Source organism: Mustela putorius, unplaced genomic scaffold (genome assembly GCF_011764305.1).
Source record: "Mustela putorius furo isolate JIRA1106 unplaced genomic scaffold, ASM1176430v1.1 tig00000228_pilon_pilon_pilon, whole genome shotgun sequence".
NCBI lineage: Eukaryota > Metazoa > Chordata > Mammalia > Carnivora > Mustelidae > Mustela > Mustela putorius.
This window is the reverse complement of record NW_025421322.1, coordinates 25,782,342-25,802,674: the sequence shown is the minus strand read 5'-3', so window position 1 is coordinate 25,802,674 and position 20,333 is coordinate 25,782,342. Positions and strand designations below refer to the sequence as shown.

Below are 20,333 nucleotides of genomic sequence, written 5' to 3'. Positions count from 1 at the left end.
AGCTCCCAAACCTCCGCCCCTGAGCAAAGCCCATAAACTCCATGCTGATTTGTTTAATGTGTGCGGCTTACAGTTATCCTTTTAATCACACTAAAATGTCGTTTCTGGCATCTTTACAAAACCAAAAAGGTAATCTCGAGTCCTCGGTATCTGCATACCTCCTCCCGACTTCATATTCCTCTATCACTAGCCTTCAACTACAGTTTGTTTCACTAAACATATCCTCAGAGTAAATCTCGAATCTGGTTCTGCTGTTCTCCCTGATAACTTGTGCTGCAACAGGACTTCCTGGGGTAGACGACACTTGGCCACACTTCCCATACTTCTGTGCGCAAGTGGGAAGAAACGAAGCGCACAGCTGCTTGGTGTCGTGCTGACCCTCGGAAGAACACAGCAGTCATTCCGTGTTGAGTTATTACTTTTATTAGGGCAAGTGTGTCTATGTTCTGTAACTTATTTCACTTGCACGTACGACTGGCTGGTGAGCCGTCTCCCTCTCCCTCTACATGGGCCGCTCCCGGGGCCTGGTCACAATGTGCCACCACAGTGGGGGCAGATCACCTTCCTTCCGGGCCGGGGGCAAAGCTTCAGTGCTGGGACCACCAGCTGGGGTTTCCTCCTGCAGCTGCTTAACCTGGAAAGGGGGAAGGGAGGAACAGTTAAGAGGCAAACGGACTGGTAATGCTGCGGTGTCTATATATGCCTGCATTATGTTTATACCCACAGTTTAGCTCAGAAAAGCCATTCTCCTTAAAGGTTTTCCCATTCTTAAAACAGCAAAGCTGAGTAACCCTCGCACCCCACCTATTACTCATGATGCAAACGTGTGACCATGATCAGCCCCATTCCCTTTGGTGTGGTCCCCTACCTGTGCCCCCTAAAAAAATACTTATTTTTATGTCTCAGCTAAGTGTTCTCCAAAAGCACCATTAGGAAACCTTAAGTCGTGTATATTAAAGATGTTCATTTTAAAGCACCCCCCACCCCCGCCCAAATAGCAAACAGGACCCAAAATACCAAGGAATGACATGTGAAAATGTGCTCTGTTCTGCCTCATCCGGCCCACTCCCCCTAACCCCAGTTCCCATGATCTCCAAGACCATCACTGTCCTGAGAGAAAAGGGACATGTAAGAGACCCACTCCCCAGATCAAGGGTTTTCTAAAGCTTCCTCCAGAAAACTCAATTCTGGATTGTGGGTGACCCGAGTCTCCAGCGTATGTGCTGTTTAATAATGTCAATAAGACGGACTAGGTAAAGGTTTTTTGTGAAGAGGTTATAAGAGACCAACTGCAGAGTGAACCTGTTACTCTCCATGAACGAACACGCCTCCCATTTCCAAAAGAGGAGACATTTCTTAGCAAGCACTGCCCCCCTCGGTCACAAGGACTCTCCTTTCACTCCCCCTTGGCCAAGGACTTCCTGCAGTCAACATCCTGGGCCTCACCACCAGAAACCACGTAACTCTCAAACTCATGAATCAGGGGTGCCTGGAGGGCTCAGTAGGTGAGCTTCTGACCCTTACTTTTGGCTCAGGTCATGAGCTCAGGGTCCTGAATCAAGCCCCACACTGCGTTCTGTGCTGAGCACGGAGTCTGCTCGAGGATTCACTCCCTCTGCCCCTCCCCCACTCGAGTATGCACTCTAAATCTTTAAAAAAAATCGTGAATAAAATATCCCACAGTCTAACCACAGAAGCCCTCTCTTGCTCATGTGCTTAAACGTCCCCTTGAAAATGCTTTCCGAAACTCAGAAATGGCCAGTTCACAAATCCTCTGACCCCATTTGACCTTCTGCATCAGCCTCCTGTCTCTGCGCCCGCTTTACCCGCTTCCATCCCATCATGACCCCCACTCCTTTCTGAATGACCTTTAAGGTGTCCTGACACCCTCCACCAGACACACCACACCATCTACCTTCCAGACCACACCCAGACAGCTGGGGTCGTAGAAGGAAAAAATGCTGGAACAAACCCGTGTCATAACAGATTAATTACTCCCAACTTCACATGGGCCTTCGCCACCACCTGGCAATCCTGTTACTCCCAATGAGCTCACCCTCTGCTGTGACTCCCGCATCTTTTCCACATTCTCTGAACAGGCCGCGCCCACTTGACGCCGTCTCCTCTTTGCTAAAATACAGAAGCCATCACACAGAACTCTCATTTTCCCATCACCAAAACCTCCAGCCCAGATGTAGGTATGTGCATCTTCTGCACGACTCCAGCGGAGGAAGAACCCATTCTGCTTTCAAAGGCCTCCGCACGCGCTTGGGATGCGGTCGCTCTTCTCCAAAGCTCTCCCCTTGGCCTCTTCCACCTCGCCTTGCCTCAACACTGTCCCTCTCCCCACCGCCCCGAACCTCCTCGCAGCACACACGCATTCCTTAGCTTAAAAGAAACTAACCCCTTGGCCTCCCGTTACACAAGTGAAACGTCTCAAGAATTCCTGCCCTCCCCAGACCACGGTCTGCCCGCTCTCACCTTCTGCTCACTCCTACCGGTGCAATCACGCCCTTAGGAAAAGGCTCTCACCAAGGTCTCGAATGCCCTTCCTACTGCCGCAGCCCCGGAGGTGATTTCCAGTCCTCACTATTTCATCTTTGAGAGACTTTCTGCCAACGGGCGCCTGGGCGGCTCAGTGGGTTAAGTCTCTGCCTTCGGCTCAGGTCATGGTCTCAGGGTCCTGGGATCAAGCCCTGAATTGGGCTCTCTGCTCAGCGGGGAGCCTGCCTCCCCCTCTTTCTCTGCCTGCCTCTCTGCCTACTGGTGACCTCTCTGTGTCAAATAATAAATAAAATTTAAAAAAAATAAAAAGAAAAGAAATTTTCCGCCAAGATGACCAATGCTGACCGGCCGTTCCTGACACACTTTCTCTCGCACTTGCTGTCACCGCTCTCCCCTGCTGGCTGCTTGGCTGCCTCCTCTCCTCGCCTCCTCGAGTGGGAGCGCCTGTAACCTTTCTGCTCCCTCTCCTCTCTTAAGATCTCCTACATTTCTGTGGCTTTTAAAACAACGGATAACTCACAAATTTGTTTTGAGCTCAAATCTCTCCTTTGAGCTCCAGGTCTCTACACCCAAAGTCACCTACTGCCATCTCACTTGGTGTCTCACAGGCCTCTCAGATATAACAAATTTAAAACCAAACACTTAATTGTCCTTCCAACACCTGTTTCTTCTTTTTTTTTAACGATTTATTTATTTGAGAGAGGGAGGGAGGGAGCGAGCACGCAGGGGCAGGGACAGAGCAGCAGACTCCCCTCAGGCGTGCAGCCTGTACACGGGGCTCCATCTCACATCCCTGAGATCACAACCTGAACAGAAATTGTGAATCGGATGCCTAACCCACTGGCACCCGTTTTTTCCCTCTTCTTTATCTCAATAAACCAACACCAAACGTTAACGTGGATCTCACTGATTCTTCTCTGTCCCTCACACATCGCCGGCATCCACTCGGCCTTCATACCCCTGCCAGTGATACCCTGAACGGACTTTTTTCCCTGTTCACTGCGTGCCCCCTGCTGCTGGTTGCCATAATCATTGACCAAACTGCAATAACCTCAAACTGGTCTCTCCAATTCTCCCCTCAAGCTCTCCGATATATTCTTCACACTCCGGTAAAGTTGAGCTTTTAAAAATGTACATCAGACATCGCGAATGAAAAATGTCCGAGGCCCTAGTGGAAAGGAAAATTCAGGGACAGGAGGGCACAGCAGGACGGTCAGGCAGAGGACTGAGGCGGGAGGGGAGAAGCAAAAGCAGGGAGCAGAAAATCCAAAGAGACCAGCGACACCAAAGAGACCATGTCACCAGTTTACAAAAAGGCTGTAAATAAAGGTTACATTTAGCACATCTAGGCACACAAGTGTGTCTGAGGGGCAAAGGGCCACAGTAACCGTCAAGACTGGACTCTGGACCTCTGCACCTGGGGAGCAAAACCTGAGCCCGTCCAGGCGCTGACCACGTGGGCAACGCTGTGTGGCGAAAGGCAGGGAAGACTCACCTCCCGCTCCCAGCTTTCCATCCGCAGCTTCTTCCACTGCTCTCTCTTGGCGAAGTAATCAGGATACATTGCCTTCTCGGACGGGTGCCAGTCATCTAAGCACCATTCGGGCACCTGTCAGGAGAGGAAATCACCGCATCAGCCCGGAGGAGGCACTACCTACCTGCTCAGGAGGCAGAAGGCAAAAATGACCGTCTATTTTTATAACCGCTGCAAGCATCAGACTGCTTCGAGCACAGCACGACAGTGGAGGGTGAGCTGGCACGGACCTAAAGAACACCCGAGAGTCAGTGTCACAGGCTAAGAAACCTCAAGATCAGGCCAGAGAGAGCAGGCACTGATGCCCTCTGATCTGCATTCTCTAAATACCCAGAGTGGCCTGATGCCGCGCAGAAATGGTACCTGTAATTGCTCTGAAATACTAAGCACCAATCCGAACTGGCTAACTTTAAGATCCCAATGAGTTATACACCAAGTATTTTAGCACACTGCTATGCCAAAAAGATACTGCAAGACCTTGGAGCTGAACTGTCAGAAGGACAAGGCAGAATGTCACCTGGAGAGAGAAAACGGACACCTGAAAACAGAAAAGTATTTACCAGTGGCAGGAAAGAGTTTTGACTAGCTGCCCCTAACCGGGCAAGCGGGATCTGGGCGTGAGTTTTGGGACAGGAGAAAGTCTGCCTCTCTGAAGGCGGTCACCACTATGGTGCTCACCTACCTTGTAACACTCGTATCTCTCATAGGAGGTCCCTCCTGGAGAATCAGGGAAGATGTAAGGTTGGGGATGCTGATTGTTCCAGAATTCTTCCTCTGCGGCCCTCAGCAGCTGGGTGGCCTTCACCATGTCCTTCTCATTCTTATGTTCTTCAAACCGGGCTCTCATCAAACAGGCAAAGTACCGGTATTTGTCCCTTTAACCAAAATGGTTTTAGAGATGAGAAACATTACCTACTCAATTGAGCCGGATTACTGTCTGCCAAGGGGCTGCACTTCTACTAACTGTCTTCTGAATGGGCAGCTTAACTACTGGGAGCCAGCCCAAAGCCAGCCCAGACCCTGCCAATGAAGGAACCACATCATTATGATGGGTTCCTTGGCAGCTCCCCACATGGTGGTGGCAGCAAAAAAATACTGTATTAAACACAACGTACCTCTCCAGAAAAGGAATGCTGATTCAAACAAACAAAGATAATTTGCAAGAGAGAAAGAACTATCGCCTCTGTATCATTCAACACTCACTGTAGGACGGCTACGGAGATTCCTCCTGTCTTGTGCTAGGCACTTGCTAAATTTTGGACATACAAATATAAGTAGGAAGGGAGATGTGACGCAGAGGAAACAGTATTGCTTGCATCACACAGATCTGGGTTTGAATCCTAATTCCGACACTAACTGCATGACGGCAGGCAAGGTAAGGTTTTAGAAGAAACGGTAGGCACAGATCATTTATGCTTTGACGATAACCCAAGCCACAGATGAGAAGGGCCTGAAGCAGGCAACTGTGATGGTAGGAGACAGGAGAGGAACATTTATATTACAGAATTACAAGTGTCTGCTACAATCAGATCGCTTCAGACCAAATCTCAGCTTACTAGTTGTAAAAATTAGTATCTTTAGGCCATGGGTTCCTCCTCTACAAAAGTGTTAATAACAGTATCTAGATCTTACAGTTATCCTGAAGACTTGATGAGTTAAAACATATCAACACACTTCAGACAGCGCCTGGTACCTCCTCTGCTCAATGTCAGTTAGCATATCGTTATACTGTGGAGAGAATTTACAAAAATAGTATCCCAGCATATGTGTGTCATTGGCACGTATTGTAACTGGCATTGGAATAAGCAGGGAGTACTTTTAAGAACAATTTTAAGACTTAAAGCTGAATGACTGAATTATTAATAATGGTATTAGCAGAGACGGGGAATTGGGGAAAAGAATCAGAATGACATACTTTAGAGTTTAGTTTTAAGGCATTAAGACAAGCTGAGTTTCAGAGAACTGTAGGTTATGTAACACAGAGCAGGAAAACAGCCTTAGAGACAAGTGAGCCTAGGTGGTAACGCAACTCCCAGCATTCGATGGGGCTGCCCAAAGCATACACACCACCAAGGACCTGAGATGGAACCATGGAGAACAAAGAGCACCGAGGACAAATGGAGGGAGAAAAGTCCTGGGAAAGGACGTCAGTGAGACTTAAAAACCACTGAGATGCTTTTATCTTCTCCTCCAGGACTATGAATTTTAATATTCCCAGATGCAGTTCAGTGGTACCTGAATTCCTGACAGTTCAACTTCCTTCATCTTTATAAGACTGATAATTCTGTTACCTGTTTGTTCACATGCCCACCTTCCCCATTAATCTGTGATCTGCTACAGCTGAGAAAGAGAATTTGCTAATTTTTATTTATTCTGTAGCCAGAACAGAACCCGAGCTGCAAATTTTGTCAGATGAATGAATAAGGAAAATTCAGGGAGAAAAGCAGCAATCTGACAACAATGAACCTGGCATCTTTCTGTCTAGCAAAGAGAAGTAAGTCAATGACCTTCCAATAATCACAAATATTCAATCTGGGTTTTAAGGATACCCTCCATAACTTTTCCAGACCTACTTACTTTTCCATCTGTTTAGAGGTTTCTCCCAGGAGCCCTTCTCCTGGGACTAGGCTTTAGGATTCCAGTGAGGCAGGGGAAGCCCAGCACCCACACATCTGGGTTGCCATCCCACTGTGCCCTTCCATCCGTGCCAAAGCCCAGGGCAGTAGAATCCTGCACAGCACCTTAGCCAACAGAACATTCTAAGATTTCCCTGGTAACAAACCAGCATTGTGGCCCATCTGCAAGAGATTCATCTGCACTGCATCCAGGTCACGAAAAGTCCTAAGACCACTCTCAGACGGGGAGAAGAGAGAGAACGATGGGGCCGGTAAGTAATCATGTGAGTGTGAAAATAATGGAAAGGGCTGAAGCTAAAGAGGAAGGCTGACTGGAGAGGTGGGAGGGAGAGTGGTGATGTTTTTGGGTTACCACCTGAGTTTTAACCCTGGCCCGGCCACTCATCAGCAGTAGGGCCCTGGCAAGTTATTCTCCATACCTATTTTCTTATTTGTAAATTAAGGCTAAATAATCTCTAACTCTTGGAGTTGTTATGAGGACTACAGAAAACAACGCACCTATTCCTGCTGCCAATATTAGCAACAAGAAGGTTAAAAAGAAAGTTCTAAGCGAGCGCTTGACGCACAACAATCCGATTTTTAGGCACTGTCCTTTATTTCATTTGGTCGTCATGCAACCCCCTGCGCTGGTCCTGCGTCGGTCTTAGAAAACCGAGGCCTGGGCCAGATAAGCAACTCTTCAAGGTCTCGCAGCGAGGAGCGACGAAGCGGGGATTTGGACCCCGGTCCACGGTCGCCTTCCCACTACGTCCCCCATGTCCTTGAGCCGCTCGGTCCCACAGGGCCTCTCGACCTCGGTGAGGATCCCCGGGGTCACCTCCTCGCGCGCCGGCTCTCCCTCTCCCACCTGTGGACGCAATACGATTCCAGGTGGCGCAGCGCCCGCTTGTAAAGCCGCAACACCTTCTGCTGGTGGGTCAGGTAAGCACCCGGCGCGCAGAACGCCATGACGACCCGCTTCCTCCAGCGGCCGCGGAGGCTCCCGGGATACCGGAGGCCGGGCCGAGGGGCGGGGCAGCCGGAAGGGCGGGACGACGGCGACCACTTCCGCTTCCGCCGGGGCGGAGCCGGCGCTGCAGACATGAGTCGCTTCAAGTTCGTAGGTAAGCGTCTTCCCGGCTCTTGGCCTTTTCTGACCACCGAGGGACGTCGCTTACCGCGGCTAGGGGCCCAGGGCTTGAGCTCTCCGGCTTTCTCAAGGTTGAGAGGGCACTCAGTGGGAGAGGGCGCGGGGAGGCTTCTGGGTACCGTTAATATTCGGCTCGGCCTGGGTGCTGGCGTCACGGTGTGCTCATGTGTGAAAATTGACGAGCTGTAGAAGTTGACTGATGCTCTTTCAACATACGTGTTGTGTTCGGTAAAAAGACAGCCAAAGCAGACCCAAAAAGGGCCCCTCACTGTGTTCCCCTCCATCCCATGTGCACCTCCCGCCCCTTCTCTGTGTGGGAGAGGATGACGACTTCAAGCGACCCGTTCATTCACTAATTCGTGCGTTCACATCCAGTTATTGCGCGCTCCTGGGGGCCAAGCACCGGCCTAGGAACACAGGGTGCAAAGACCCGATCCCCGATCTGCTGGCCTGGTGGGGAAACTGAAGGGTGTAAATCGTGGGGAGGATAGCAGTTTTGTTCCTTGGCCAAGTACAATAATCTGTTCACCCTCAGAAAAAGGGGGAAAATGCGACAGGAACCCAAGCGGTAAGAGTATTTACTACCAGGCACAGGGAAAAAGCTGGGGACATGGTGAGAGCTAGGGTTTGAAGGGTAACTTGGGACTCAAAGGTCTGGCCAAGTTTACTTCTGTTGTGTGTAGGATGGAGCTTTGCTGAAGCTTTCAACCTTTCTTCAGCAAGTAAATCATGGAGTGCCAGTTATGTACCACGAACTTTGGGCTGTGCCTTACAGCAGTTAGTAAAGTTGGGTGTGATTCTTGTCTTTGTGACATTTCTAGCTCCTTGAAGGTGGGAAAGGGCAATGATCACATCTCTGCTTTAGTCAGGCAATCTTGATAGTTACTGTAGGTTCTGTGGGGGAGGGGAAGAGATGGGGAAACATTTCCCAGCCTGAGCTAGGGCAGGGGAAAAGGAAGAGAGAAATGGGAGAGAGGTACGTATGCAGCATTTGGCAGCTGTGTTTATGGCAATAAGGGAGGGTGAACAGTCAGAGATGATTCAGGGTTGGGATAAATACCTAAATATGAAATGGAAGCATGATTAGTTTGGCAATGGGTAGGAGACGTAGCAAGATCCATGTGGATTAGGTTAAGTTTGAGAGTCTTATAAGACATCCAGCTGGAAACGTTTACTGGGCAATTGGAAAAGTAGTCTTAGATCTGAGAGTTATTTTAAGCGATATTTTTTCCAAAGACTTTGTGCTAACTTTATGGAACTATGAAATATTCAAGTGGTGCAGTTATTTTTCAGACTAGAGAGATATGGACTGTCAAAGCAGGTGCAGGGGAGAATGTTTTAAGTGCCACAAAAGAAGATTAAAAATGCTGTGGGAGAGCCTGGGGTGAGGTTGGGCTGTAGTCCTTAGTAGCTATAGACATTTTCAAGCATGTCGTCTGTCCGCTTCTCCATTCCAATCTGTGAGATGATTAGTGGGGGGGAGATGGGCTAAGGGCCATGAAACATTCCACAAGGGAAAGACAATTTATTATTTATTTTTGATATAAAACTAAATCCCTGCCTCCAGTCATGTCTCCTTAAACCCATCGTACATACAGCCTTCAGTGTGGTCTGTGTAAAAAACAACTACAGTTTTCTTCTGCTTCATATCCTTCAGTTACTGTGCTCAGGATAGTTGAAGTATCTGGACACAGCATGCAAAACCTTTCCGTGTTCCGGTCCTGCCCTCTGTTCAAGCCTCATCGCTTTCATCTTTGAGAAACACTTGCACATGCTGTTTCTTGCTTTGGACAAAGTTTTAGAGGTGCAGTTTGGGACCATAATGTCACTTTACCACTAGTATCCCCCTGACTGACTACCGTCATGCCTGGTTGATTTTTTACCTGCTCTTTCAAACTTCATGACTCTACCCTTTGACACATTATTTTATAATTGCTTATTTATGTGTCTGTCCCTCCCACTAGCCCACACTCTTAAGGCACATACTCAGAAGTGTTTGTTTCCCAGAAACTTAGTACAGTGATGATCAATGGAAATAGGAATGAAGGGTAAAACAACATGTAGTTTTAGTACCATGGTGGTAAGAAAATTGATAAAGGAATATGAACCTTTCAGTAGGATAAGTTTGGAAAGCCTTCTTAAAGAAAGTGGGTTTATTTGAATACATTTTAGTCCTACTCTCCTGAGATAGCCAGTGTTAAAAAATTTTAAGTATAGCCTTCCCTAGTTGTTGAATAGATTTATGCATAGGGGGAAGCATATTCCAGGGGTGGTAGGGATAGCAGCAGTGGTGTGCAACTCATGATGCATTTACATTTCTTTGGATGTTTTGTATTTACCTTTGAAATAATATAGTGCCTTTTTAAAATTAAGAAGATATTTTATCCCCTAAATCTTCCAAAATGAAATTGATACTCCAGGAAATCTCAAACTGTTACATACTCCGTGGAGCAGCCATAGTTTTTGTTTATTTGTTTGTTTTTTAGAGATTGGTTTATTTTAGAGAAAGTCCGCACGCGCTTGCACGAGCGCACGCTTGCTCAAGTTGGGGGAGGGGCAGAAAGAAACTGGGAGGGAATCCTCAAGCAGACTCCCTGCTGGGTGCAGAGCCCCAAGTGGGGCTTGATCTTAGGACCCTCAGATCATGACCTGAGCCTAAACCAAGAGTTGGATGCTTAACTGACTGAGCCACCCAGGTGCCCCAGGCACCCCTAGTTTGAGAAGCACAGCTTTCTATGATTCCTATTCTAGCAGTTCCCCACACCCTTCCATGAGCCAATGAGAGAGCAGCTGGTAGTAATTAGTAGCATCACTATCTCTTTGGGCCATCCAGCTTTTAGGTCCCTAAGATTAAAAAGTTGGCTTTTTTTGCAACAGGATTCTGATCCTGCCCTGGGGCTTTTGGCTACCTTTTTTGTATAATTCCATTACCCTAGGGTTTGGATTATATTTCCTATTCCTTTGTCTTTGATTCCCTTAAGCAGCCTAGTCATTCATTCATTTTAAAGTATTTACTGAGTCTCTGCTGTTGTCATCAGTGTGCCAAATGCCAGGAATCGGTGGTGGTCAGAAGCTAGGTCACAGTCTCCTAAGTGGAGACAGCCTCGTGAGTGCACTAATGACTTTACCACAGTTACTAAGAAGAGGGCACTGAAGAAAGGGAGCGTGGTTCTCTGGGTATTTGGTGAGGATCAAAACTTAGTCTAGGAGGTCAGAAAAGGTTTCCTTGAGGAAGTGACACTTGGACAGAGCTCTGAAAGATTGAGTTAAGTAGGCAAAGGCAGAAGGTTCCAAATAGAACATCCTGTGGCAAGAGTGTACGTGATACTTTTGAGGAACTAAAAAACCCGACCAGTGGGTCTGTAGCGGAGAGAAATGGGAAAGTGACTGAGGGGGTGGAAGGATGGTATAGAATGAGCTAAAGAGATTCGCAGAACCAGGGTCCTACCGTGTTAGGACTTTGGTTCTTATTCTAATAGTGAGGAGTATGGTTAAGTGTGAATGAAAGAAACCTTTCATGATTTGTGAATGAAAGAAACCTTGAGTCAGGGGAAGAACAGAACAGCAGGGGGAACAGAGTGGCTTTGGGGCCCGAGTTGACTGGAGTCTTAAGGTAGAGGGGGAGACGGAAAGGAGTGCACAGGTTTGATAGATTGGGAGATAAAATCCACCTACTTGGTAAGTACATCTTGAGAGAAAAGCTGATGTCTTAGATTGCCTTACTCCATTTGGGCTGTTACAAGGGAGTATTGCAGATTGGGTGGCTTAGAAATAAGAAATGTATTTCTCACAATTCTGGAGGCTGGGAAGTCTTGAGATCAGGGGCAGTAGCATGTTTGCATCCTGGTGAGGACCCTCTTCCTGGTTTCTAGCTGCTGCCTTCTCTGTCCTCATGTGGTGGAACAGGCAAGCAAGGCTCTCTCTGGAGCCTCTTTTATAAGGTGGTCGTTTCCAAAACTGTATCAAGTCCGGAGCCACATACTTGGATGCCCGTAAGTTTTGTATCTAGTCTAGCACAGAGGTTGGACAACTTTTTCCTTAAAGGGTCACCTAGTATATATTTTTTATTTTGTGGACCATATGATCACTATCACAAATACTCTGATCTTGTCACTCAAAAGCAGGCATAGACACTATGAACAGATGGGTGTGGCTGTGCTCCAGTAAAACTTTTTGGATTCTGAAACTTGAGTTTCTTATCATTTTTATGTTTCACAAAACCCTACTATTCTTTTGATTTTTTTTTTTTCCCCTAGCTATTAAGGAATGTGAAACTGTTTTTAGCTCAGGGGCAAACAAAAATAGGTGTCGGTCTGCCGTTGGCAACAGCTTGCCACCCCCTTGATCTAGCACATTTCTTCCCTCGTGGCACTGTCTCGGAGAAGCACTGGCTGGTGGCCGCACAGAAGTCTGTCTTTAGGATTTGCCTGATTGCTGTGCTGGTGTGAAGCTTGTCCTTTCATTTCCTGTATTTTCTGTGAAGTTGAAGTTGTATCTGAAGGCTGAGCAAATCTGAAATAATTTTAAGTGCCCTGTTTATTGTCCATTCGTATCCCTAGATCCTAGGTGACTGTGATAGGACATGCTTCCCTGAGCCCAGTGAGGCATCAGTTTGGAGATGTGGTTTTGCTTTTAGTTGCAAGTAGTTTTCCACTCTGTTTTGAGAAATAAAACTTATTAATACTGGAATTGGTTTTTAACAGTAAAGCAGTTATGCTTTTAAAGCCAGCCAGTTAAAGAAAAATTATGGAAAAGAAACATCACTGATTCTTACAAGATTACACGCCACTGAATGTATGACTCCTCAACCCCCCCCCCCCGTCAGAAGTCCTTTTCTTCCTTGTCTTTTTTTGTATCCCATGCTCTCCTCCCATCTCTTAGTTTTTCAAACGATTTCAAGCTAGAAATTGATTCTTATATACTGTTTACTTTTTTTTGAGTTTGTTGACAACACAAGTACTTGTGATAGGAGCTTTTTTTTTTTTAAAGATTTTATCTGAGAGAGCGCTCTTGAGCTGGCAGAGGGGCAGAGGGGAAGAGAGAGGAAAAGAGAATGTTAAGCCAACTCCGCGCTGAGCATAGAACCCGACGTGGGGCTCAGTCTCACAACCCTGAGATTATGACCTGAGCCAAAACCAAGAGTCAGATGCTTAACAGACTGAGCCACCCAGGTCCCCCTCTGGTAAGAACTTTTTTTTTTTTTTTAAGATTTTTATTTATTTATTTGACAGGGAGAAAGCGAGATCACAAGTAGGCAGAGAGGCCGGCAGAGAGAGAGGGGGAAGCAGGCTCCCCGCTGAGCAGAGAGCCCGATGTGGGGCTCGATTCCAGGACCTTGAGATTATGACCTGAGCCAAAGGCAGAGGCTCAACCCACTGAGCCACCCAGGTGCCTCTGGTAAGAACTTTTTAAATGGAAAGATAGTATTCCTTATAGCTTTATTAGGACATTTTGAACAAGTTAAATGAGGAGGATTTTGAGTGGCTTTATTTTCATAGTTGCATCATGAGTTAGGTATAAAGGATGGACTCACTTTGGCTATTGAATAGTGAATTGAGAGTGTTAACCACAGAAGGTGGTATGCCATGGTCGCTAATGTTGACGGAAATTCTGTATGGTACTGGCATATTCAGAACATATAGGGTGCACAGTATTAACAGTAAGTACATTTTATAAGGCTTTTATTGTGCAAAGTGCTTTCACTTGATTTTCCAGTTTGAGCTACATTTCATCCTTGAAAGGAGAAATGTTATGCCCTATTAGTAGGGAAACTGAGTCCCAGAAGGGCTGCTGATTAGCCCAACATCATTCAGTTTATTCATCATAATGCCAGGAATTCTGACTCCAGAGCCCATTCTTTTTCCATAACTGCTTTTCCTCCCTTTCATTGTATTTCTTGGGACATGCTCACAAATTTACACTTTCTGGTGATTGGTTTGAACTTTTCTTTGACCCATCCATAGTGACCTGTCAATGGTCCTAACCACACTGCAGGTGTTTGCTGGTGAGTAGGTGGATGGGAAGTGGGAGGACCAGAGGCCAGCCAGTATAGGAGAGGGGAACTTCTTAGAGAAACAGGAGTGACTCAGTGTCCAGAAGAAGAAGTTATTTGCCTCTGTAGAGGAGGGAAATCTTCTTCTTACCCTGTTAGGTTCTGTGGCTGGTCGAGGAATTAAACTGGCATCAGACATTAACAGGAGAAAAGCATAGACATTTTTTGTGGATATGGGAATCTTCAGAAGGAAAATGAAGCCCCAAAGAAGCCATTAGGCCCAAAAGCACAAGTGGCAACTTGATAAAAGGACTTAAGTTGTGGGACAATGACAAGGAAAGTACGGGGAAACTAACAGAAGCTGAGGAGAGTTACTTGGGTCTGCTTGTACAGATCTGTTTTGACGTTGACCCCGAGTCTGGTGACAACAATATTGCAATGATAACAGTATTCTTCCATTCTTGATATAGGGAGGATGTGTCTCAGGGGAAATTTCATGACCTACTTTTAGTTACCATGGGGGGAGAGCAGAGAGCCTTGCCTGCATCTCCTCTTTCTCCAGTGCATTCAGTTCAGAATAACCGATATGCCAAAGTGGCGTATTTTGGGGTGGTATGTTCTGACCCCCTTCACCAAACCTGACTAAGGTGAAACATTCTCTTCAAGGTAGAAAGCGGCTCTAACAGCTGGCCAAGGAATACACTTCAAGCAAACCATATGTCTGAAAGAAAAGGGCCAAGGGCTCTAAGTCAGACTTCTTGCAGCAGAGGGAAGAAACTGGTGGCTGAGCCAGTGTAGGATATCCTAAAGCCTAAGGCTCCCCTGCGTCCAAAGCTGAATACAGACTTTGAACTCCACTGTGACTTAGGGCCTGAAGGACTGACCCACATCTAGAAGTGGGTTCTAAGAGGCAGTGGTACCACCTTGCATTGGCTTCAACCATATCAGCCTCAGTACAAAGTGCTGAAGAGTCATTCCACGTCTGGTCCAGGGAGGGTTGAGACAAGGACATGGGAAGGCTTCAGAAATTGAGCCCCCAAGCTCATCTTCAATTTGCCTTTTTAAAATTATTTTATTATTATTATTATTTTTTAAAGATTTTATTTATTTATTTGACAGACAGAGATCACAAGCAGGCAGAGAGGCAGGCAGAGAGAGAGAGAGGAAAGCAGGTTCCCCGCTGAGTAGAGAGCCCGATATGGGGCTCGATCCCAGGACCCTGGGATCATGACCTGAGCCGAAGGCAGAGGCTTTAACCCACTGAGCCACCCAGGCGCCCCTATTTTATTATTTTTTAAAGATTTTAGATATTTGTTTAAGAGAGAGAGTGAGGATTGGGCGGGTGGGAGGGAGAGGGACAGGGAAAAACAGACTCTGTAATGAGTGTGGAGCCTGGTGCGGAGCTGATCTCAGGCCCCTAAGACCGGGACCTGAGCCAAAAATCAAGAATTGGACACCTGAGGTGCCTGGGTGGCTCAGTCAGTTAAGCATCTGCCTTCAGCTCAGGTCATGATCTCAGGGTCCTGGGATTGAGCCCCAAGTCAAGCTCCCTGCTCAGCAGGAGTCTGTTTCTCCCTCTGTCCTTCTTCCCGCTTGTATATGCTCACTTGCGTGCGCGCTCGCTCGCTCTCTCTCTCAAATATATAAATAAAATCTTTAAAAAAAAAAAAAGTTGGACACTTAACTGACTGAGCCACCCAGGCATCCCTCCATTCACTTTTAAAATAAGTATCATAAAGTTTACTTGCTAGATTTGCTTGCTTTTGTTTCCTTTGTTTTTCACTTTATTTTCTAGTAAAGAGATTGTTTTGGAAAAATACTGATCTCTTTGCTGCACAAAGGAGAAATGAGTAGAAGAAATACGGACCAAGTCTGTGCCCCTAACCATCATCCGTGGTGGGTGATTGTAGATGGAGCCCTGTGAAGGATTTTTCTAGGCAGGAAAGCCTCTCCTCTTTTCCCTGGGTTCCCTTTCTCAGTCTGCCTTTTGCCCGATCTAGTGTCCCTTCCTTAATTGGAAAAAAAAAAAAAAAAAAAGTGGATGCTGAATTCTTATGATCTGGGCCATTCCACTGACCCCATATTGCATTTATTGTAGTCAGTGTTCGTGTGTTAATGGTCCATTAAAGGGTACGGGGTGTGAATTCATCTTCTACCCTCTATTGGCCTATATACTGTTGCTGAAATATCTGCCAACTTTTCTGCATTGTGCCTTTCTTTTGCTTTTTCCAAATGCCTGGACTACTCTCCCTACCATCTCCTAGATCAGCCAAACTCCCATTCATCATGTCACGTCTGTCTTCGTGTGGAAGCAGCACAGCTTACCGAGGGCCAGCTTGGCAGAAATCAGAACATTCCAAGAGGAAGCTGAAAGTAAGCAGAAGTAACATAAGGGTCTATAGGCAGGCAGGTGTCCCCTTGCCATCAAGAACTTGTAGATTCTCCTAGTGCTAAAGCTAAAGGGTGTGTATTTTAAATAAGGAAGGTATTATTTCTATTTAAAAAAAAAATTTTTATGTATTTATTTGTGAGAGAGTCAGGAAGAGCACAAGCGGGGGAAGAGGGAGAAGCAGGCTCCCCACTGAGCAGGGAGCCCAGTGCGGGGCTCCATCCCAGGACCCCGGGATCTCAACTCAAGCCAACAGCAGATGCCCAATTGGCTGAGCCACCCAGGTGCCCCATAAGGAAGGTGTTACTGTTGCCCGCGGCCAGTGTGGTCTGACTTCACATCCTGTTACGCCCCTGGTTCCCTTGCACCCTGCAGCAGGCTTTATCAAGAATGGCAGTTGATGTTGGGGGTCAGAGAACCCCTTCTCTGGGAAGCTGTCCTGTTCATTGTAGGTTTCCAGCAGCATCCATGGCCTCTGGCCTGGACGCCAGTGACTCCCCTCAGCTGCGCCATCTAAAAGTGAACACAGACATTGCCAAGTGCTGTGCAGGGGGGTAGGTTAGAAGGAGAAGGAGCTGCAGGATGGCTCTCCACTAAGGACCACTGCTCTGTAGGCACGATTCTTCCTGTGCCCAGATCCAGCAGGTGCCTACACTGGTCCATGCTGTCCATGCCCTTTCCATCTGTCAGCTTGTAAGCTTGAGCTCTGTTAAAGATCCGCCTCTGCTGGGAGGCTTGTCTCGTCATCTTTGCCAGAACTGTTACTGCCCCCTTTCTGTGCTCCCAAGCACGTAGCAATTCTTTATAGACTTAACACGTTTAGCGCTCCTACTGTGTGGCAACCATTATGCTGGGTATCAGGAACATAGGAATAAAGAAAAACCTTCCTGCCTTGTGTTGCTTAGTCCACCATATTATCACAAAGTGTATTTGTAGTTCCTGTAGCGACCATGAATTCCTGGAGGGCAGGGACCATATGTTGGGTCTTAGTCCTTTCCCCTCACTCCTTGCATAGTAACAACACAGACTTGGTCTTCATGGTATTTGGTGGATAATGAAATAATTTATTCTGTTCTCTGAATCTCTACTTACATTAGCCCAGTTCAGGTTCTTCTCATTGTAAATATGAGCTCTTGCCTGTTTCCAGATGAGATATACTGACTCCATTTGCTCCCCTTCAAATCTCACCTTCTCCAAAGATACCAGAATGAGATATCTTACCACCTCTGCTACAAGCCGTCTGTGCTTCTAGTTGCAGCTGGTATTTTAAAGACGAATGTCTGTAACCTAGCTGGGTCCGGACTTCTCGGGGCACTCCCTTCCCTCCATTTCTCTCCAGCAGCCAGAACAGCCGATAGCTGTCCACAGTCACTGCCGTTTCACATGCAAGATGCATTCATTGCTCCTGCGTCCTCTGTCTGCAGTTTCCCCTCTTCTACTGAGGAACTCTAACTTACCCTGTAAGATTCAGTTCAGAGATCCCTTCTTTCTGGGAGCTTCTGGGCCATCTACCAGACTAGGTTGGGTGTTCCTCATCTGTGTCCCACAGTGCCAGTGTCTACTTAAAATTATTTCTTCACGTTCTGTTAATGGGTCTGCCTTCCCAGTTCTGCAGTGAGTTTCTTGAGACGTAGAAATCTGTCTTACTCATCTTTTCATCCCAGATGTCTAGCACAGTGACAAGTGGTAGATTTTGTTTGAGTGAATGAAAAATTTAGTAACAGGAGCTTTTATTTAACATAGAAGTTTAAGATAGAAGCTCTTATAATTAATCATTTATTTTTGCTTTCCACAGATATCGGTATCAACTTGACAGATCCCATGTTCAGAGGAATTTATAGAGGAGTTCAGAAGCATCAAGGTAAATGTTTCTTTTATTAAGATGAATAGTTTTCCTATGAAGACAAGTTGTCTGCCTCAGGGAGATCAGGAAGCATAATCCACTTTACAAGGGAAATATTAAGAGGATTTATTATGCATCTTAGATGCATATAGTTTTAAACTATAAACTAAGGGAAACATAAATAAGCTGCTTAGGTAAATAGCGACCAGGAGCATTTGTAAAGCACCTGTAATGACAGTGTTACCAAGGCCGCCTTCTCTGAGGAAGTTTATCATTTCAAATAGAGAAATGCATAAAAGCCAAACAGCAGTTGATGTCTGATTACTCTTTTAAACATTGAACATTAGGGTACATAATTTAAAAATCAGGTGCAGTTGAACATCACTGTAGTACCTCGTCTTTTGGAAATGTTTCCAGCTGATCAGCTGGAAATGTTTTCAGCTGAGTGACAAATGTGGGTCAGGAGCAAGCGGGCTGTTGCCCAGCTTCCCTGTCTTGCCTTCCCCCTTTCCTCCAAGTCCTGCCAGAGCCCAGATGCCTGTGGGGTGGGTGGGGATAGACAGTAGTTTCTCAAAGGTTGATGGAAAGCTTAGCCAAAAGCAAAATGGCTTGTATTTCTCATACAAATCATTCAAAAAGCGTATTTCGTCAGCTGAAGCAAAGAAGCAGTAAGTGATGGTGACAACATGTTTTTGAAAGGAGAATTTCTCCAATAAACTGGTTTATAAGTATTGTCTCAAAAATGACTGTACCTGTTATTAAGTAAATGCAAACATGAAAATTTGGTTTTGTGGTCTGGGTGAAGTGGAACTGCACATTCCAATAGTCAAGTCAGAGCTGATTTCATTGCTTCTAGGTGACACTAAGTGAAAGCCTCTCTAAATACTGGGAGTGTCAGGTACCACTTTACAGAAGAAAGTTCAGCATTAGCTTTCATAAGCCTTACCTCAAAACTTACCCTTTCTCCTCCATTTAGAAGTTTAGGTAATGTTTTTGCTTTATGTTTCTAAGATGTTAGGTACTACAGATGATTGAATAAATTATATTCTGATTTTTAAGCCCTTGTAGCACTTAATAAATTTCATGCTCTGTGACTCTGCATGTATGGATGTGTTTATGAAATAAGTTTTATTGTCATCAGTATCAGTAAGACTCCGGTTTATAATATTTAGCAGATCTAGTTGTCTTAGTATAAGTTCACTAATATGATAGTTTTTGTCTAAAAGAAATTTTATAGCTATTCTAGAAATAATTGAATTCTAACTAAATTTACTGTGGTAATTAAATATGAAATTAATAAGTGGATTTTTATGATAGAATTGTTTGATTTTTGCTGTCCATTTACCTCAGGCCTCTTAAAGCTTGTTGTTACTTAACAAGAAATTTGGGGGGAAAAGCAAAAAACTGTCACAAAATAAAAATTATCCTTCCTCAATGGGAATGGGAATTACAGAAATACTGTATTAACTAAAATTTATAAAGAGGTCTTTGGGAGGCATTACAGATATATTTTGAAAGGCTATAGTAAAAATAACGATTTTTTTTTAAAGACTTTATTTATTTATTTGACAGACGGAGATCACAAGTAGGCAGAGAGGCAGGCAGAGAGAGAGGAGGAAGCAGGCTCCCTGCTGAGCAGAGAGCCTGATGCGGGGCTCCATCCCAGGACCCTGGGATCATGACCTGAGTCGAAGGCAGAGCTACCCAGGCACTTCCAAAAATAATGATCTTAATGATTGTTTTATTTTTATATAAAAAAAAAATACAGTGCCAACAAGTTTCGAACTTAAGACAAGTGACTTAAATCATAGTGAGCAAATTCACCTTTGGTTTGAATCTCCTATTTTTGTCACTCTTCTCCCTTTGGTCAACAGAATAAAATATAATTAAATGGATAACTAGGCATCTAGTTTGCCTTATATGGGTTTCTTTTCTTTTCTTTTTGGGTTATTGCTGATTATTATTATATGTGTACTCAATATTGATCTGGTATATTTGGTTTTTTAATTTTCTTTCAAGAAGGGATAAGTAAGTGAAAATTTCTTTTACCAGGTTTTCTTAATATGGGGTTTGCTTTTTACAGATGACTTACAAGATGTAATAGAGAGAGCTGTCCAGATTGGTGTTAAAAAGGTAACTTTTTGTTAAGTTTTTTTAAAAAATTAAATTCTGGTTAAGATACTGTAGAATAGAAGAGAAGGAGCTCATGCCACACTTGGCATTTGGGGATATGTATTATCAACAAGTAGTATTAGTAAGTAAATGAAGTAAAACATCAAATCTTAAGTGACACAAGCCTCGTGCT

General features: G+C 45.4%; 2 protein-coding genes across 9 annotated transcripts in view; one reads left to right on the top strand and one right to left on the bottom strand.

Moving 5' to 3' along the window:
- Positions 1-407: 407 nt before the first annotated feature.
- NDUFB9 (NADH:ubiquinone oxidoreductase subunit B9) lies at positions 408-7,685 on the bottom strand. 2 transcript variants are annotated; one of them, XM_004743528.3, is made up of 4 exons: positions 7,523-7,685; positions 4,722-4,914; positions 4,001-4,114; positions 408-634 (listed from the first exon to the last, which is right to left on the bottom strand). In XM_004743528.3, the coding sequence occupies exons 1-4, from the start codon at positions 7,621-7,623 to the stop codon at positions 503-505; spliced, it is 540 nt and encodes a 179-aa protein (XP_004743585.1). In that variant the 5' UTR covers positions 7,624-7,685; the 3' UTR covers positions 408-502. The 2 variants fall into 2 exon arrangements, with proteins under 2 accessions (XP_004743585.1, XP_004743586.1); XM_004743529.3 differs by lacking the exon at positions 7,523-7,685 and adding an exon at positions 6,617-6,744.
- Positions 6,800-20,333, top strand: part of TATDN1 (TatD DNase domain containing 1) — a 41,253-nt gene continuing 27,719 nt past the window's right edge. For 2 of the 7 annotated variants that reach the window (XR_006606176.1, XM_045078116.1), the window contains exons 1-4: positions 6,833-6,926; positions 16,061-16,169; positions 17,981-18,046; positions 20,112-20,161. Coding sequence is in view for 6 of the 7 variants with exons in the window: in XM_045078116.1 (XP_044934051.1) it covers positions 6,918-6,926; positions 16,061-16,169; positions 17,981-18,046; positions 20,112-20,161 (234 nt within the window). In the remaining variant the exon portion in view is untranslated. Of the gene's footprint in view, positions 6,927-7,694; positions 7,779-13,179; positions 13,202-16,060; positions 16,170-17,980; positions 18,047-20,111; positions 20,162-20,333 lie in introns of those variants that run through there. The other 5 variants (XM_004743530.3, XM_004743532.2, XM_004743531.3 and 2 more) reach the window with 5 other exon arrangements.